This window comes from Marmota monax, unplaced genomic scaffold, assembly GCF_021218885.2.
Source record: "Marmota monax isolate L192 unplaced genomic scaffold, Marmota_monax_Labrador192_F-V1.1 WCK01_AAM20220418_F8-fsc00001, whole genome shotgun sequence".
Classification (NCBI taxonomy): Eukaryota; Metazoa; Chordata; class Mammalia; order Rodentia; family Sciuridae; genus Marmota; species Marmota monax.
Window position 1 is genome coordinate 4,176,897 of NW_026693777.1, and position 18,490 is coordinate 4,195,386.

Genomic DNA, 18,490 nt, shown 5'->3' on the forward strand with positions numbered 1-18,490 from the left:
TTTTCTCTTCTATTTCATTCTTTTAATATAAATTTTTCAACCATTTGATTATAAGGATTCATACTTCTTTAACTTGCCAGTTTCACACAGTGAAACATTTTGTTTGGCAAGTCACTGACTCTCCGGCAGAGTTCCCTATCAGATATATGCACAAGAGTAATAATAATGAAATGGGAAACAAAGTACAGTTTTAAAAATCAAAGTGCAGATACCCCAACATTTAGAGTTCTAACAAAAGCTTAAGAGGTATCTGATTAAGCCAGGTAATCTAAGTAAGATGAAGTAATCGGAAGAGATGCTAAGAGATGCTAGGTAAGAAATGACCCCAACTCACAGAGAAGATGTGGTCAATGAATGTTGGTATAATTAAAATTATTTACTCATCTGCCCTTTCAGCAAAGTAAATAAGGGGATAAAGATGTTAGAACTTTCAACAGGAATTGGGTGCATGGTGAAAAAAGTTGAAAGGCAGGCTTTACCAAGAATAAGTATATAATTTCCCACAACATGCCTAATATTCCTTGGCTTTGGAGTCACCAAATTCATTTAAACTAATCTATATTTCACTTTGACTACATTAATGGAGCTATGAAGGACTAAAATCTAGTGAAATTAAGCTTTCAAGCCATTTAGATAGTCATATGTATTTAAATAAATATATACACACACACAATGTATACATGAAATCATGCATAAAAATTCTCAATAGAAATAAGTTATAAGCAATAAAATAAAAATTAAGCTTAATTTACTATACTGTTTGCTGTATAGAAATAATAAAAAACAAATCCATACATTATCAAAGTTTTGTCATTCTTACACAAATATTCTGACTGGTGCACACTTTTCTTCATGCTAATTTAACAAACCCTTGCTTTTGCTTCTCCATCTGTGGTTAAATACATATCTCTAAACAAAAATGTTTAAAGAGTCCTATATGTTGGTGTCCAGTTATTTGAAATTAGGTTTTCATTTTGAATAGTTTCAATAAGAAGTTTATATCCTAACAGAATGACCCCTTGTCTCAGTCTATGTTAAACAGATGAAACAGACTCTCCTATACAAACATCCAACAATGTATTTAAATCATATTATTTGAAATACTTTATACATGAATAATTTATCTCTTTACACTGTGGAAGCTTTGCATTTCAGTATGTTCTATAGCTTCTGTATCATCACCTGAAATTTGCCTAAAAAAAGAAAACATAAAAATAATTTTTGATTTGAAGTACAAGGAAAACAAGCCTGCACATAAAATTTTCTGTTCTACTAAGGAAGCAGTTTCAGTCAAGAAACTTGCTGTGTCAAAAAACTTTTCACATTCCTCACAATATTCAAAACATTTTTATTGGATGATTATCTGGTTCAGGAATGGGTACTTTTGTTTCTTTTTGTGTTTCCTACCTTCCAGTATTTCAGTGCTAATTATCACTGGGAATAGGTAATATAGTAAAGCTCAAGTAAATTTTATTCTTGGCTGGCAGCTGTGGTTATAAGATCTTTTTTTTTTTATATATATAGTCTTTTTTTTTTTTTTTAAAGAGAGAAACTTTTTAATATTTATTTTTTAGTTTTCGGCGGACACAACATCTTTGTTTGTATGTGGTGTTGAGGATCGAACCCGGGCCGCATGCATGCCAGGTGAGCGCGCTACCGCTTGAGCCACATTCCCCAGCCCGGTTATAAGATCTTTAAGAAGGAGTTTAACAATAAGACTGAGGGCTCAGTTGGTAGAGTGTTTGCCTTACTTGCACAAGGCCCTGCGTTCAATCCCTAGCACCACAAAAAATAAAGACTAGTTAATTTAGCTTTATATAATAGACATATTCTAAACAATTATTTAAAAGATACTTTCAATGCTATTGGGAAAACGCCTCCTTAAATAAACACTACAGCTAAGCATGGTGGCACATGGCTGTAATCCCAGAGACTTGGGAGGTTGAGGCAGGAGGAACACAAATTTTAGACCAGCTTCAGCAATTTAAGAAGGCCCTGTCTCAAAATAAAAATTAAAAAGGGCTGGTGATGTAGCTCAGTGGTAAAGTGCCTCAGTACCAAAAAATTTAAAAATAAAAACACCACAGAGGCTTGAGTGATATAGCACTTGCCTAGCATGTGTAAGGCCCTGGGTAGGTTGCCCAGCCCTCTAAAAGACAAAAAAAAAAAAAAATCCGGGATGGGGGAAGACCTGCAAACATTTATAAGAAATGTAAATTCAGGGGCTGGCGGTTGTAGCTCAGTGGCAGAGTAATTGCCTAGCATTCGTGAGGAATTTGGTTTGAATTCTTAGCACTGCGTATAAATAAATAAAATAAAGGTCCACTGGCAACTAAAATAAATAAATATACATATTTTATATATATATATTATTTTTTAAAGGAAATGTATGTTATATGTATATATTATTTTTTTAAAAGGAAATGTAAATTCAACTTACAGGCAGGCATTGAAGACACTTCAGCTGTTACAATACTTTTTATCCCCAAGTTTGATAAGCCACCTCTGATTAAGCCACAGGTAAATGCTAGATACTAATTGGAAAAATAAATGAGAATTTATTGATACTAAAGCTACTAAAATATGCCATTAATTAAGTCATGCTACCAATAAATCATTGATGTTTAAAAATAAGAATGTTGTGAATAGCCAGGCAGGGTGGTGCATGCCTGTAGTCCAAACTACTGAGGACACTAAGGTGGAAAGATCACTTGAGCACAGGAATTTTAAGCCATTCTGAGCAACATAGCAAAATCCTGCATCAAAAAACAAGGGACTGGGGTTATGGCTCAGTGGCAGAGCACTTGCCTGGCATGTGTGAAGCCCTGAGTTTGCTCCTCAGTACCACATATATATAAATAAACAAACAAACAAATAAATAAATCCATTGGCAACTAAAAAAAATAAATAAATACAAACAACCCCAAAAGTTTTGGAAAAACTGTTTAAGTTACTAAAAAAATCTGATTATTATAAGATGTCCTAGCTCCCTGGCAACTAAAAATGTATGGACATGTGACTTAAGCTTGGCTAATTAGGTGTTCCAGTTCAGGACCCGAATCTACAATAACATAAAAATGATAGAAACCAAGTTACATTTTCTTCTGGGGACGGCAAATGTTGTTTCTGTCTACTGTCCATGCTGCCCACAGAATTCTAAGTAGGGCCTCCCAGTAATAATAATTTGGGTCATGTTCTGGCTGCTTTAATCGGTTTCTTGCCTGTTTTCTGAGCCCTCCTAATCACTCTGTAAATAAACTAACAATATTTCATTCAATCAGAGTTGTTTTCTATGATCTATAGACAATAATATGAACTTATTCAAGATTTATAGCTGCCGGGCACCATGGCACATGCCTGTAATCCCAGCAACTCAGAAGGTTAAGGAAGAAGATTTAAAGTTGAGGCCAGCTTCTATAATTTAGCAAGACTTTGTCTCAATATCAAATATTAAAAAGGGCTGGACCAGGCACAGGGGTGCATGCCTGTAATCCCAGTGGCTCAAGAAACGAAGACAGATAGATCATGAGTTAAAGCTAGCCTCAGCAACTTAGCAAGACCCAGTCTCAAAATAAAAAATAAAATGGGCTGGGAATGTGGCTCAGTGGTTATGCACCCATGGGTTCAATTCCTAGTACCAAAAAAGGAATACATTTATAGCCTGTGGAGATAAAAATTATCATCTTCAAAATATCAATAATGCAAATGTTAAGAAACCCTGTTATAAAGAAACAAACAAAAAAAGAGCCAGGTATGGTGGCACACTCTTGTAATCACAGCGACATGGGAGGCTGAGACTGGAGGATCACAAGTTCAAAGCCAGCCTCCACCTTAGCGAGGTAGTAAGCAAATCAGAGAGACCCTGTCTCTAAATAAAATACAAAATAGGGCTGGGGATGTGGATCAGTGGTTGAATGTCCCAGAGTTCAATCCCTGATACGCTCCCACCTCACCCCCAAAAAAGGAATGGAGCTGGTCTACAGAAGGGAAAGACATGACAGGAATGAAGACTGAAAAACTAATAATCTAAGGAATATTTTTATTATCTACATTTTTTTTGTACTACATGATATTCAATACTATCTACTAATAATATAAAATTTTATAATTAATGCACACAAATAGTTACTAATAAGTAATTACACGTAAGTCAACAAATTCTGAACTGGAGGAGACCGTAGATTGTTTCTCATTGGTAGTGGCACATGCTTATAATCCCAGCAACTCAGGAGGCTGATGCAGGAAAATTTCAAGTTCAAGGTCAGCCTCAGCAACTTAGCAAAACTCTGTCCCAAATAAAAATAAAAGGGCTGGGTATAGGTTCAGTGTTATAGGACACATATACACAAAGAAAGATTGTTTATCCCTAGAGTTCTTAACCTGGGAATCTATGAGGACCAGGAAAATTAAAATCATTCATACATATATATTTATTGGGAAAAAGTGATCCAATATAAAAATGTCCATAACCAGTGCTTGCCTAGTATGTGCCAGGCTCTGGATTCATCCCCAGCATTTCCAAAAAAAGACACATGTCTGATGTGGTTGTGGAACGTGCTGTTAATGCCAGCAACTCATGAGGCTAGAACAAGAAGATTGCTAGTTCAAAGTAGGTCTTGAGCCGTCCTCGTTAGTATAGTGGTGAGTATCCCCGCCTGTCAAAGTAGGTCTTGGGAATTTAAAGGGACTCTGCCTCAAAATAAAAATTGTTTTAAAAGAATGGTGATGCAGCTCACTGGGAGAGCTCTTGCCTAGCATGTGCAAACCTCTGGGTGGAATCCCCAGTACCACCCAAAAAAAGTCCATAAACTCAAATATTTAAAAAATCACTGAACTACACAGCTATTCAGGAGTCTAAAGGAGAATCACAAGTTTGAGGCCAGCCTGGGAAGTTAGTGAGATCCTGTCTTAAAAAATAAAGAAGTCGGGGGATGTACTCAGTAGTAGAATATTACCTAGTATGTGTAAGGTCCTGGGGTTCAATCACCACCACCACCACCACCACCAAAAAAAATTACTGAACTGATTCAATTTTCTCTTTTTACAATTAAAGAAATTAAGATTCCCAAAAGTTAAGTGAGAACCAGAGATATTAAAATGAGATTAATAAAAAATGAGAACAAATATTTACCACAAAAATGTAATGAGAATCTAGCAATCCCAAAAATACAGAAAATAAGCAATGAAACTAAATTACAAAAAATAAGAATCACATCTATTTCTTGGCCTACTCTGTTAACATCTCACAGCTATAATAATAACTATTATTTACTAAGTATATCATGTGCAAAGCACCATAATAAATACATTTTTCCCCCTGAGATAAAGTCTTGCTATGTTACCTAGGCTGGTACTCAACTCCTAAGCTCAAGTGATCTTCCTGCCTCAGCCTCCCAAGTAGTTGAGACTACAGTTATGTGTCACCACACTCAGTCTCATGTTACATACTTTAAATACATTTAACTATCAAAATAATCTTATAGCTATGATTATACTCGATTTATTAATGAGGAAACTAAGATCCTGAAGAGTTACGTCACTTATTCAATGTTACAAATCTGTAAATCGTGTAGCTTAGCTTAAAATCTAAATTTATTCAATCCCAAGACTATGATATTTCCACTATAACTATACTTCCTTTCTGTTCAATAATATAGGTATAGAAAAGTTTTTTGCAGGTAAATAGCAGTCTATGCTTATCTAGATATTTTTATCACTTCAAAGGAACGCTTATACTAATAATATTCATTAGCTTTCATTAACACAACTATTTATTGATTGATTTCTACATAAGATTAAAAAAACAAAATCTACACAAAACCCAGAAACACAGATATATTTAACACAAAACATGCACTCCAAGAAACAAATGTTTATTATGTTTTATTAATAACTTTATTTTCTTTCTTTTTTTAAATGTGGTGCTGAGGATCGAACCCATTGCCTCACACATGCTAGGCAAGCACTCTACCACTGAGCCACAACCCCAACCCCAGGCCTATTATAGATTTTAATCTACTAGAGGAGATCATAAATGCACTCTCAGGTGAATAATTCTACACAGCCAATGTCTGTTTTTATAAGTTTGAATTATCTGTATTGATGTGCCTACACTTTTTCAAAGAATATCATATATCTATATTCACTGGCATTTAGTAGTAATGTTTCTTTAATTGGTCATTATAGGCTTATTTAGCTGCAGCTACAAGTACATGTAAGTTATTCATGATGAATATCTCCTATTTCATAAAAAGTGGCTTTAGAAAAAAAGGACAACTTGCCAGGTACAGTGGCACACCCTTTATTCCCAGCAATTCAGAAGGCTAAAGCAAGCTCGAAGCCAGTCTCAGCACCTTAGTGAAGCCCTAAGCAACTTAGCAAGACCTTGTCTCAAAATTAAAATACCTGGGGATGTAAATCAGTGGTAGAACCCTTCCACCCCGTCCTGGGTTCAATCCCCAGTAACAAAAAATACCAAGTACAACTTTAAAACTACTATTTTAAATTAAAGAGTTTGTTGTGATTGGCACTGTAATTTGTAATTTTTACAGTAAATCTACTTTTTTTTAGTAGAAAGTCCAAATCTTCTATTGCATTAAATACCTTAGATGCATGCTCTAAGTACTGTTTTCCTGCAGACATCTGAGTAAGCAGACGAAATTTGTTGTCCTGAAGTACATAGATGCCCTATTTCAAAAATACAAAAAAAGATTCAAAGTCAATTTAGTCTGTAGTCCTTAAAACCTATCTTATTCCTATAACAACTTTAAGAATATTTTGTTATTAAAATTCCCCTTTTCATTGGTCAAATTTTCTTCAAATGAAAGAATTTCACAATGTTTAAGCTTAAGGGGTTGAGTTCAGCAGTTGTAGCACTAATATTTACTAAATATATCAATACACTGAAAATACAAAGAGGTATAAGACACAGTCCCTAATAATTCAGAGTTGGGCTGGGAATGTGACTCGGTGGTATAGCACTTGATTATCACAGGTGAGGCCCTGGCTCTGGTCCCTACACGAAAGGTAAAAAAGAACTTAAGTCTTATGTAATCACTAGCACTCAACCATACAAAATTATTATATGCTAAGTAAAGCACATTTAGAAAGTTGATAAATGGAGTCACTTCTTGTTGGCATTTCAATTCCAGACTAAGTTTGGTACTGTGAAAAAAAATGAATTCTACTAGTAGTATTAAATAAGCTGTTTTCATTTTTTATACTTCATTGAAATGCTAAATCCACTCTAAATATGCCTTTGAAGTTTGTAAAATAAAATCAATCTGTTTTGTTGTTGTCATCTGGGGGTTTTTTGTTTTTGTTTTGAAGTACTAGGGATCAAACCCAGGGCCTCATGCATGCTAGGCAAGTACTCTACCATGGAGCTACATCCCCAGCCTCCAAAATCAATACATTTAAAGTTTTCTATGTACTCTCCTAATTGTACAGTAACAAAATCTTTCAAAAAAGAAAAAAGAACAGCAGTAATGAACAATACAAGAGTTACTTAAGATATACGTACTCCAAAAATCAGACAATGGAAATTATTTCACATAAATGTGAAATATTATTACTTACTAATTACTTAAATATTATTACTTACTAATAATAACTAAGAAAACAAATCCTAAAACCAGTATCATTCTGACGAACGCTGTATTTTAAAATTTAACATAACTTATGTAATTGGGAGGATACCTATAGTTTACTGATAATTGCCACTTTATCTTTATTCACTTTATCCTACCAGAGGGAAAAAAAAAAAACTAACGACCTAAATAACATCAGAGAAACATTCCAAAAGTTAAGAAATTATTTTTTAAAATAAAACTGATAAACAAAGGCATTTACATTAAAGAATTTTTTTAAAAAGCCCTTAGTTTATCTGAATACCTGATGATTTGTCCTTAGATTGTCGATTTGTTTCTTGAATACTGTAGTCCAAAAATCTTTACAAATGAACTTCATGATGTCTAACTCATCCTTGAACCTTGCAGTATCTTTTGTAAACCTAAAAAGATCAACTAGAAGTAATACAATACTTTTCTTCCAAAGAAAGTTAAGGGATCCAAACATATTTTTCTCACTCTTCCCAAGAGGGGCAAACTATGAACTAATTTCCAAATGCCATAATAGCACTGAACATTATTGAAAGTCATAAAGTGTTAAACATCAAGCAAAATAGATTTCAACATATTCACATATGTTATGGGGTCTATCAATACATTAGTTATTTGTCTAACAGTAGAGCCAACATTAAGTACAATCAGTCTAGAACAAACAACAACAACAACAAAAAAAAAACCCACTGAGCTTCATAATAGCATTGTACATAAAATATAATCAGAGTTCAACTATTCTGCAGGGAATGAATGTTGGCACATGCCTGTTAATCCCAGGCTAAAGCAGAAGGATAACAAGTTCAAGGCCAAAGCAGAAAACTTAGTAAGATCCTGTCTCAAAATAAACAAATAAAAAGGTTGTAGTATATAACTTACTAGTAGAGCAACACTGGGTTTAATCCCTAGTATTGTTTAAAAAAAGGAAAAGGAAAGAAAAAAAAATAACTATGCTGCTATTTATTAAAACTAAAAAAAAAAAAAAAAAAAGAAAGAAAAAGAAAAAGAAAAAAAAAACCTATCTATAAATTAGAAGATTATTATATGTATAAACAAAGACTTAAGGCATTTCCTACACTTTAAACAAAATTTCATTCAGGTTTTTTTTTTTTTTAAAAAAAACCCTACTAGGCCTTAAGTAAAAAATGCAGTGATGCCAGGAGTGGTGGCACACACCTGTAATCCCAGCAGCTTGGGAGGTTGAGACAGGAATACGAGGCGCTAAGCAACTCAGTGAGACCCTATCTCTAAATAAAATACAAAATAGTGCTGGGGATGTGGCTCAGTAAATGCCCATGAGTTCAATCACTGGTACCCCCCCCCCCAAAAAAAAGCAATGAGATTTTAAGCAGTTATTTCAAAATACCAATATTTTCAGGAAAAATATTTAGATGTAAAATGTTTCTTGAATTATTAGGACTTAAAATTTGAATAACCAAGTTAATCTTGCACTAGATCTTCAAATGATTTTTTTTTTCTTAGGGGGGTGCTGGGGATTGAATCCAATGACTTGTGCATTTTCTACCACTGAGCTACACATGTTCTACCACTGAGCTACACCCTCAGCTCCTTAAAAAAGAAAATTTCAACTGTGAATTAAGGAACAGAGAAAAATGAAAATATTTCAAATTTTATGCAATCTTTTGAATGGACTATCATTGTTCATAACCTACCTGAAAGAAAATTTTCAAATCCATACTGCTCACCTTTCTATCAATCCTTGTCCTACTCGAAACCCCATGTTTTCCAGTTTAGTAATACAACGTCCATTTTCCTATTTTAAAAAACAACAGTTATAAATACTTTTAGTTCTTTTTTGTTCATTTGGTACCAGGGATTTAACAACCCAGGAGCACTTAACCACTCTGTCACATCCCCAGTCCTTTTTAATTTTTGAGACAGGGTCTCACTAAATTACCTAGGGCCTCGCTAAATTGCTGAGGCTGGTTTTGAACTTGCAATCTTCCTGCCTTAGCCTCCCAAACAGCTAAGATACAAGGAAAGTGCTACCATGTCCAGCTATGATTACTTTTAAAAGACTAAGATGTTTGTATTCAAAATTATAAAAATTACAGCTAAAGACATGATAATGTAGATTGCATAGAAATCCTACAAATCTGAAAAATACAGGAGAGTTTTTAATTTCACAAATACATTTAAATTATTTAAAAATTCCCACTGAAGAGAATATTATAAAAATGCAAGTAATATGGAAAAGCTTGATGCAAAGTAATTGATGTATATAATGCACCAGAAAATTCACAGCATGAAAGGAATGTTATAAGAGTGATAATTTAGCTAGGTGCATTGGCACACACCTGTAATTCCAGTGACTCAGATGGCTGAAGCAGGAGGATTACAAGTTCAACCCTCCCCCCAGCCCCAGGCTACTTAGCAAGACCCTGCCTCAAAATAAAAAAAATAAAAAGGGGCTGGCATGTAGTAGTATGTGGGAGGCCAACCTTATGGGTGACTAAGTTACACTCCCCAGCTGGGTGCTGAGGCGCTCAGTCACAGAAATGGGTGTGTCTTGCTACAGCCCATGGGTGAAGCTATGCTCACCTGTTCCTTTGTAATATAACTCCTTGCCCTGTTTAGGATAGAATCTTCCATGGAAGTGCCTTGTGTGTGTCCCCTCCTCTTACTGTGCCCTTGGGTGTGGCCTACCCAGGTGTCAGTCAACCTGCTGACAGTGGACATCATGAAAATAGACTCAGCCCCCTGAAACCTGACCCCTTGCCTCATTTGAATAGCTCTCCTCAATAAAAGGGGTCAGCGCGTGCTCTCTCTCTCCTTTTCTGCAGACCCTTAAGGTCAGAGGAGCCGTCACAGCAACCCCAAAGAAAAAGGTATTTGTGTCTCTTGTGTGGTTATTTCGTGCAGCCCAGTTAGCCCAGTTTAACTAGAGTGACCCCTGAGCCTTTTAGTCGTGAGAACAGAAACCCGGCAGTAGTACAGTGGCAGAGCATTCCTGGGTTCAATCCCCAGTACTGGGAAGGGGGGGGGTGGGATTGAGGTGAAATAATTGTATAAGTAATTTTAAAGCTCTAGTTCACAGCAGTCTTTTTTTGCTACACTTGTAAAAATTTTCTTTTTCCATTTTGAAGTCTATTGGATCCATGTATGAACTGAAGTGTGCTATGGTTTGGGTATGGCTTAAATATGTGTCCGCTGAAGGTTCCTGTGTTGAAATTTAATCCCCCTTATGAGGAATTAAGAAAGTAAGGGCTGGCAGAATGGTTCCATGGCAGGGCACCTGCCTAGCATGTGCAAGGCCCTGGGATCAATCCTTAACACTGAAAAAACAATGAAACTTTTATCCCAGGTATTCCAGAGGTTAAGGTAGGTAATTCAGGAATTCAAGGTCAGGCTATACAACACAGAGAGACCTCTCCCACATGATAGACACTTAATCCAAGTATGGTGTCCAGAGGTGAGGCCTTTTGGAATAGTTATTAGTATTAAAGTCATCAGGGTAGAGCTCCCATGATTGAATACTGTGGCTTTATAAGGGACACACAAAGATGAGTGGTGGGAACATGAAGTAAAGGGAACAATTTTACAAAACAGACCTATTGTGCTGGCCCCCACATGCTTTGGAACCCAGGGCTTTGCGAATGCAAGGCAGACACTTTGCCACTGAGCTACATCCCAGCCCTATGCTTTCTTTTCTAAGAAGCAATTAACTGGCAGCCCTGCCTGGTTCAGAATATGTTACATTCCTCAGCAAACTACCTGTTATCTGCAGGAGAAATGCAGGCCCAAAATGCTGGTAAGAAGAACAAAAGTTACCCTGAAGGTGGGGACTTCTGTGACCTTCCAAGACCAGATCCCAGAACTCAGGGAGATAAGGATAATTTACCCTCACCATAAAATCTATTAAGAACAGGTTCCAATTCAAACTTTTTGGCATGTGACAAAGTGACCTAGAATTGTCATGGCAGTCTGATATCATTCTGCTATCAAAGTCAAGAGGTGGACGTGGGCAGGACTCTGGAAACTTCCCTGGGACTACCAATATAACTGGAGAGCAGGAGAGGCGTGTTAAACCTCCCTCTCTCGAAGGACCCACTTTCTCCCTTGAAAGTGTCCCTTTTCCTCCTTTCCTATCTGTTCTAATAAACTCAAGTCTGTCACTCTGAGTGACATGTCTGAAATCTTTCTGACTTGATCACAAGAATTGGGGTTTGAAAGGGGTGTGTGTGTGTCTTCATACTATCTCAGTTTCCCAGAAAGCCCTAGCCCTATAACAATAGGATAGAGTATGATACCAGAGGATACACAGGTATTCTTCCTGTCTCTCACTGTATGATACCCTGTACTACTGTGGGACTCTTAACAGTAAAACACCATCATCAGATGCAACCCTGTGGTCCTGTACCAGAATCATGAGTTAAAATAAACCTTTCTAAAAATACAAATTACCCATCCTGTGGTATTGTGTTATTAGCAACAAGAAATAGACTAATATAAAAGTATTTCTCAGTAGGCAAGGAAATTTATTTTTATATAGTTTTTTAATTGTGTAAGGGGCTTTTGGGAAAAAAAGACGTGGTATTTGTTGTGACTTTCCTACTGGCCTTACATAGCAGGTACCGGTTATCATTTAGTGATTTTATCAATTGTACCCTTCTAAGAAAGAAATACCAGTTTGTATCTTCTTGCAATGCCTAATCAAACAACTAGTTCAGACTGTAATGGTTGGGAATATTAGGTGATACTCTGACTCCCCTCTACTCTGGAACATATTCTTATAAGATCTCACTTGCATAGTAGGCTCTTTTGTTCATACTGGTAGTTACTGTGCTCCTTAGTCAGCAAGACAGCTACAATGAAGCAGTAAACTACAAAATAACTTGTTCCCTCTACCACATTTTGCAGTGACTGCTCTTACCCAGTTCTTTCAAGTCAGGCAACTTCCTCATACCGGAAAGATTTGGGGTGTTTCCTACTATAGTTAAAAGTAATCCTACTGTTTTATTTTCAGTTTGATTATGTGATTAAAAGCAATATGCAGGGCTAGGGTTGTAGCTCAGTGACAGAGTGCTTGCCTAGCATGTGTGAGGCACTGGGTTTGATCTTTAGCATGGCATAAGAATAAATAAAATAAAGGCATGCTGTCCATACACAACTACCAAGAAATTTTTTAAAGAAGCAATACGCAGGGGCTGGGGTTGTGGCTCAGAGGACGAGCGCTTGCCTAGCATTTGTGAAGCAGTGGGTTCGATCCTCAGAACCACATAAAAATAAAATAAAGGTATTGTGTCCACCTACAACTAAAAAATAAATGTTTTTTTTAAAGCAATATGCGTTTTCTGAAACAAAAGGTCTGTATATTTCTTACAAATATATAATGATTTTTACTATTGTCTTTTTTATTTATTGCCAAGACATATTAAAATATACTTTCGTGTAAGGCATGGTATTGTGTTCCTGTAATCCCAGTTCTCAGAAAGCTGAGTAGGAGAATCACTTGAGCCCAGAAGTTGGAGGCAATCTGGGTAACAAAGGAAGATTGACCTCAACTCAAAAAAAAAAAAAAAAAACTCTTTGCAAGTAAAAAAATAAAATATTGGCTAAAATGTTAATGTAAATGTTTATACTTCACTTTTTCTTTCTTTCTTTTTTTTTTTTTTTGTATTGGGGATTGATCCCAGGGTGCTTTACCACTGAGCTACAACTCTAGTTCTTTTTATTTTTTGAGACAGAGTCTTGCTAAGTTGCTGAGGCTGATCTTATACTTGGATCCTCCTCTCAGTCTCCCAAGTTACTGGTATTATAGTGGTTACCACCACCATATCCAGGTAAAATCCTTAAATTTTTGTAGCACTAATCATGTTCATTGGGCAACAAGATAAAACAGAGAACTACTGATCATTTTTTTTTCATAAATGCCAAAACCTCTCCCTAGAAACTTTTCTGTTTTTCTTTTTTTTTTTTTTAGGTTATAAAACTTGGTATCATCTTTGACTTTTTTCCATCAGTTATTCCTTTGTGATATCTATTGATTCAAAATGTTTCCTACAGTTTTCCAGGCTTCCCAGTTTTCAGTGTGTTTTAGTTGATGACCATCCTGGGCCTTGAAACATGCAACCGTTTTTTGTTCTTCCTTTGACAATCTTAAGGTTTTAAATACCACCTCTAAGATGAATACTTCCAGACACCCACAAAATCTTATGCAAAGCAAATGCCATCTACCTCTTTGGTTTTAACCACTCTTCTTCAAACTAACTCAATCTAGCTACATTGGTCTCATTGCTGTCCCTTTAAACAACCCGGTATGGTCCAATCTTGGGGCTTTCTGTATGGGCTGTTCTTCCTTCAAATATCATATAAGCAACTTCCTCACTTCTTACAGGTATTTGCTCTGTCAGTGTGGCCCATTTAATCTTTAAGATTAAACATCATTCCCTTTCAGCAACTTTCCATCATAGTGACTTTCTTTTTTTTTTTTTTAATATTTATTTATTTATTTTCAGTTTTTTAGGTGGACACAATATCTTTATTTTATTTTTATGTGGTGCTGAGGATCGAATCCAGTGCCTCACACATGTCAGGCAAGCACGCTACCACTTGAGCCTCATCCCCAGCCCCCATCATAGTGACTTTCAATTTGTTTCCCAACCAACATCAACATCATCATATAGAAACTTGGAAATGTGAATTCATTAGTCACACTGTCAATTTACTGAGTTGGAAACATCTGGTGTAATTTGTGGTGCCAGTAATTTGTGATTTGATTTTGTTTTGGTTTGTGGTGCTGGGATTGAACTCAGGGCCTCATGCATTCATAATCTGTGTTTTCACAAATCATTCTGCAGTTGGGTAGACATAGTTCAGTGACTGTACCTACGAAGAACAAGGACCTGGGTTCAATCCCCAGGACTACAAATAAATAAATAAATAAATAAATAAACTAAATAATTAATTTGTCTCCATAGAACTCCTTTCACCATTTAACATACTTATTTTATTTCAATTTTATGTGCTGGGGATTGATACCAGGGGCGCTTTACCACTGAGTTACATGCCCAGTCGTTTTTAATTTTGAGACAGAGCCTTGCTGAGTTGCTGAGCCTGGCCTCAATTGTCCATGTCACCTTATCCCCACTCTGCTGTAATACAGCCCCAAGAAGGTTCACTAGCAGGCACCAATTTTTTTTCTTTTTTCTTTCTTTCTTCTTTCTTTTTTTTTTTTGGTACCAGGGATTGAACTCAGGGGCACACAATGACCGAGCCACATCCCCATCACTATTTTGTATTTTATGTAGAGACAGGGTCTCACTGAATTGATTAGCACTTTGCCATTGCTGAGGCTGGCTTTGAACTCAATCCTCCTGCCTCAGCCTCTGGAGCTGTTGGGATTACAGGTGTGTGCCACTGAGTCTGGCTTAGGCACCCAATTTTTAAGAAAAATTAAACCTCAGAATATTTTATCAACCTTTTAAATTCATTCACCATGAATTTGGGCATATTCAATTTTAGAGATTTAATTCCTCATTAAACATTAAAATCTTGATTTGGAGAATAAGAACACTGGTTCTGAACTTAATGAAAGTTTACTTCACTTTCCGGAAAGATTATGAAACTTTATTTCACTTAAATTTTTTTATAATAAAAAATATTTAAAAATTCTGTTATTCAGAAATGGTTTTATTCTAAAAAGATATTAAAAACCATTTCTGGATCCTTTTTACTTTTTTTTTAAACAAAAAAATTTCAGCACACTCAAAAGACATTAATACAATGAACCTTCATATATTCAGATTCCAATATGTAATCTAATTATCAAGATTACTATATACCTGTTTTTAAATCATTTTTTTGTTATTTGTACTTTCATTTTCCCCCCACCATGAACATATTACAATAGAAAAAAATATATATTTGTAATGATTCAAAACATATGGATTTCCTTTCTCTAAAAAAAAAGCATATTTCTAATGGTTACAGCCAGCTATACATAAACAGCCAACATTGATGATCAAGAGGAAAATCTGTAATTTGGAAATATACTAGAGAGATCTGAATAAGAATATAATTTACTTCATTTCCAATACTTTTCTTTAATGTCTTCCTAATGATATTTTTAAATCTATCTTGCCCATTCTTCTTGTAGTTTACAAACTGGTAGCATAGAAGTTCCACAAGTACCTCAAAAATTAAACCTAGCCCAAGGAGGTGGTGGCACACCTGTAATTCCATCAACTTCAGAGGATTCAAGGAAGGAGGATTTCAAGTTCCAGGCCAGCTTGGGCAATGAGACACTATCCCAAAATTTTAAAAGTAGCTCAGTAGTAAAGCAGCTTGCCTAGCATATGTAAAGCCCTGGGTTCAATCTTCAGTACCATGAGGGAGGGGGCATAATTTATTATTTTCACTTGCTTATCTCTTCTCTTTTATTCCCTTTCCTGGTTAATAGCATAACCATCCAGCTTCTCAAGCTAAAAACCAAGGCATAATTTTCTTTTTTTTTTTCCAGAAAAATTTAACAGTTTTATTTATAATTGTTATAAAGTTGAACTGCTGAAACCTATTCACTGAAACTTTTTGATTTGCATTAATGCTTTATATCCCAGCATTTATATTAAAAATTGCCACACAAATGAAAATGGAAAAACGGCCAATACCTGATTTCTGTCTCCTATTTTTCCACTAGCAATCATATACTTAGGTACCTTTTGACCCCTGGGGAAAAAAAAAATCTAACGTTCAGAACTATCAATAACAGGAAGCACCAAGGCATAATTTTCAATTCCCACTCCCATACTTAACCAAGGTCTACAGATTCTACCTCCTGTCTTGAAACCTCTCCTCTCTCACTCCTGTCTTAATTCAGATCTTCTTCACCTCCTGCAATCATAGATTTTCGCACCACAAATATTTTCCTTCTCTGGCCCAAACACCAGATTATCTTCCTAAAAGGTAAATGGACAACATATTCCCTATTAGTAGCTTAATATTTCCTATTCAAAAATCCTCCAATGAGATCACACAGTGCTCTAAATTAAGTTCTCAATTCCTCTCACTTGCCACCCATTCAATCTAGCCATGCCTAGAATGGTTTTCCTACTCCACTTCTTTATCAACAGCATTGAACAAAGGGTTGCTGGGCTAGGGGTGTAGCTTGGTCATAGAGCTCTTGTCTACATGGATGAGGCCCTGAGGTTCCAGCCTCAGCACCACAAAAAAGTAGTAAGGGCTACTAACTTGAAGTTAGAGTATCTCATTCCTAAAATCCGTTACAACTTCGTGTTTCTACCTAATTGCCATCCAATGCTTAATTAATTATTCGTTAAAATCCCTATTCCTCAAGGACTGTGAGGCAGAGGTGTTTATTTTCTTTATCTAGCACAGTGTCTGGCCCACAAAGCCAGACATTAAATGTTTTCCGAAATTATCAATGAGCAAATGAGAACTCCTCCACAAGGACTGGGGCATTGTTTCATTCACTATTACAAATCCCAGGCCCTAAAACCAACTCCGAAATAATGGGGACAAAATAAATATTTTCTGAATTAAATTGTTTTCTAATTATCGGTCATATCTGAAAACTTTGCTTTGAATTCAAACCTCATCAGCCTTCTGTCCTCAAGCTGTTTGGAGTGGTTAGGGATGGGGAAAGAAGATTCTCAACTTGTGGTCAGGGCTGTTCAGAGGATCGCTCAGAAATGCTGGAAACGACAGCAAAATTAAGCAGGATGCCAAAATCAGTTCTACGGTTAACATTCCTGTTAATCCTAATAGGAACAACACTGAAAGAAAATTTGTGGCCCACACGTAGTACACACACACAAAAAAATCAAATAGAAGATACAAAAGAGAAAGGGAGAAACCTTCAAGTATCAAAGCAGACAGTCTACAGGTTGTAGGGTTTGGGACATGTGGAGGTGGGGACTAGTTTTGTCTATACCTCGGGAAGCGTGGGGTGATGGTGGGCCAGGGTTTAAAGGAAAGCACTCATGGGAAACAAGAGATGTCACTACAAAGGATCTCAAGGGCGTGTGGCAGCACTTACCACCTCGCCCTGCTCCGCGGATTTGTACACTCCCGACACCATCTCGTTATGCAGAAGCAAAAACAATGCCTCGTCCGCCATTTCCTGCTTATTCTTCCAAGCTCCGGGTTTCTGCTCCGGTTTGGGCCGGTCCCAGGGTTTCAAGCTTGCGCTTGAACAACTTGATCTGCGCCGCGCTCCGTCAGGCTCGGTCCCCAGTTGCTAGGAGACCGAAGAGTGCGCTGGTTTCCCAAAGGTCGGTACTGGGGAAAGCCGGATACCTGGGAGAGCTCACCCCGCAGGGCCAAGCCCTAGGGTCTAGCGAGAAAGCCGGACCGTAGGGCAAGCCAAACCAAAACCGCAGAGACCCGATCCCGCCCCAGGACGAGGGGCAAAGAACCCACTTCCGGTCCCCTCTACCCCGGCATTTCGTCGACTCTATGGTCGCGGAGTTCCTTTGCCAGGCCCCGGGTGAATCTCCAGCACCCTAAGTGAAAGAAGGTTCCTCCCCCTTGACAAGGCGGTGTTGGACCGGTAAGAGTGGAAGGTAAAAGAAGTTTTAAGGAGCTCCGGGAGCTAGTCATGGGTTAAATCCCCAGTACCGCGAAAAGGAAAAAGGGAGCTCTGGTTGCCATCTCCGTAGTAATTTGCATAAAATGCAATTTGACAAGAATGTTTTATTGACTTCATCAACTATTCCATTTCCTGCCACATGTTCTCTAATATGAAAGGTTATAAAGAGTGAATAAATCATCAATTTTCAGTCTGCAAATTTTAGATATATTGAGAAGTTAGACCAATCCATATTGGAATAAGTCCAGGAATGCAAGATTTAAAGCCATTTTGGCTAACCGAAAGTTTACTGGTTGTGTGG

At 36.7% G+C, this 18,490-nt stretch overlaps 1 protein-coding gene across 5 annotated transcripts in view; it reads right to left on the reverse strand.

The window, feature by feature from the left end:
* Trappc6b (trafficking protein particle complex subunit 6B) overlaps positions 1 to 18,093 on the reverse strand; it is a 39,795-nt gene extending 21,702 nt beyond the window's left edge. For 2 of the 5 annotated variants that reach the window (XM_058584502.1, XM_058584501.1), the window contains exons 1-5: positions 17,638 to 18,049; positions 9,326 to 9,393; positions 7,894 to 8,011; positions 6,604 to 6,687; positions 2,441 to 2,534 (exon numbers count right to left, since the gene is read on the reverse strand). In XM_058584502.1, coding sequence (XP_058440485.1) covers positions 2,441 to 2,534; positions 6,604 to 6,687; positions 7,894 to 8,011; positions 9,326 to 9,393; positions 17,638 to 17,718 — 445 coding nt within the window. In that variant the 5' untranslated portion in view covers positions 17,719 to 18,049. Of the gene's footprint in view, positions 1 to 628; positions 1,194 to 2,440; positions 2,535 to 2,563; positions 4,287 to 6,603; positions 6,688 to 7,893; positions 8,012 to 9,325; positions 9,394 to 17,637 lie in introns of those variants that run through there. The other 3 variants (XM_046461272.2, XM_046461273.2, XM_058584500.1) reach the window with 3 other exon arrangements.
* Between the last annotated feature and the right edge of the window lie 397 nt (positions 18,094 to 18,490).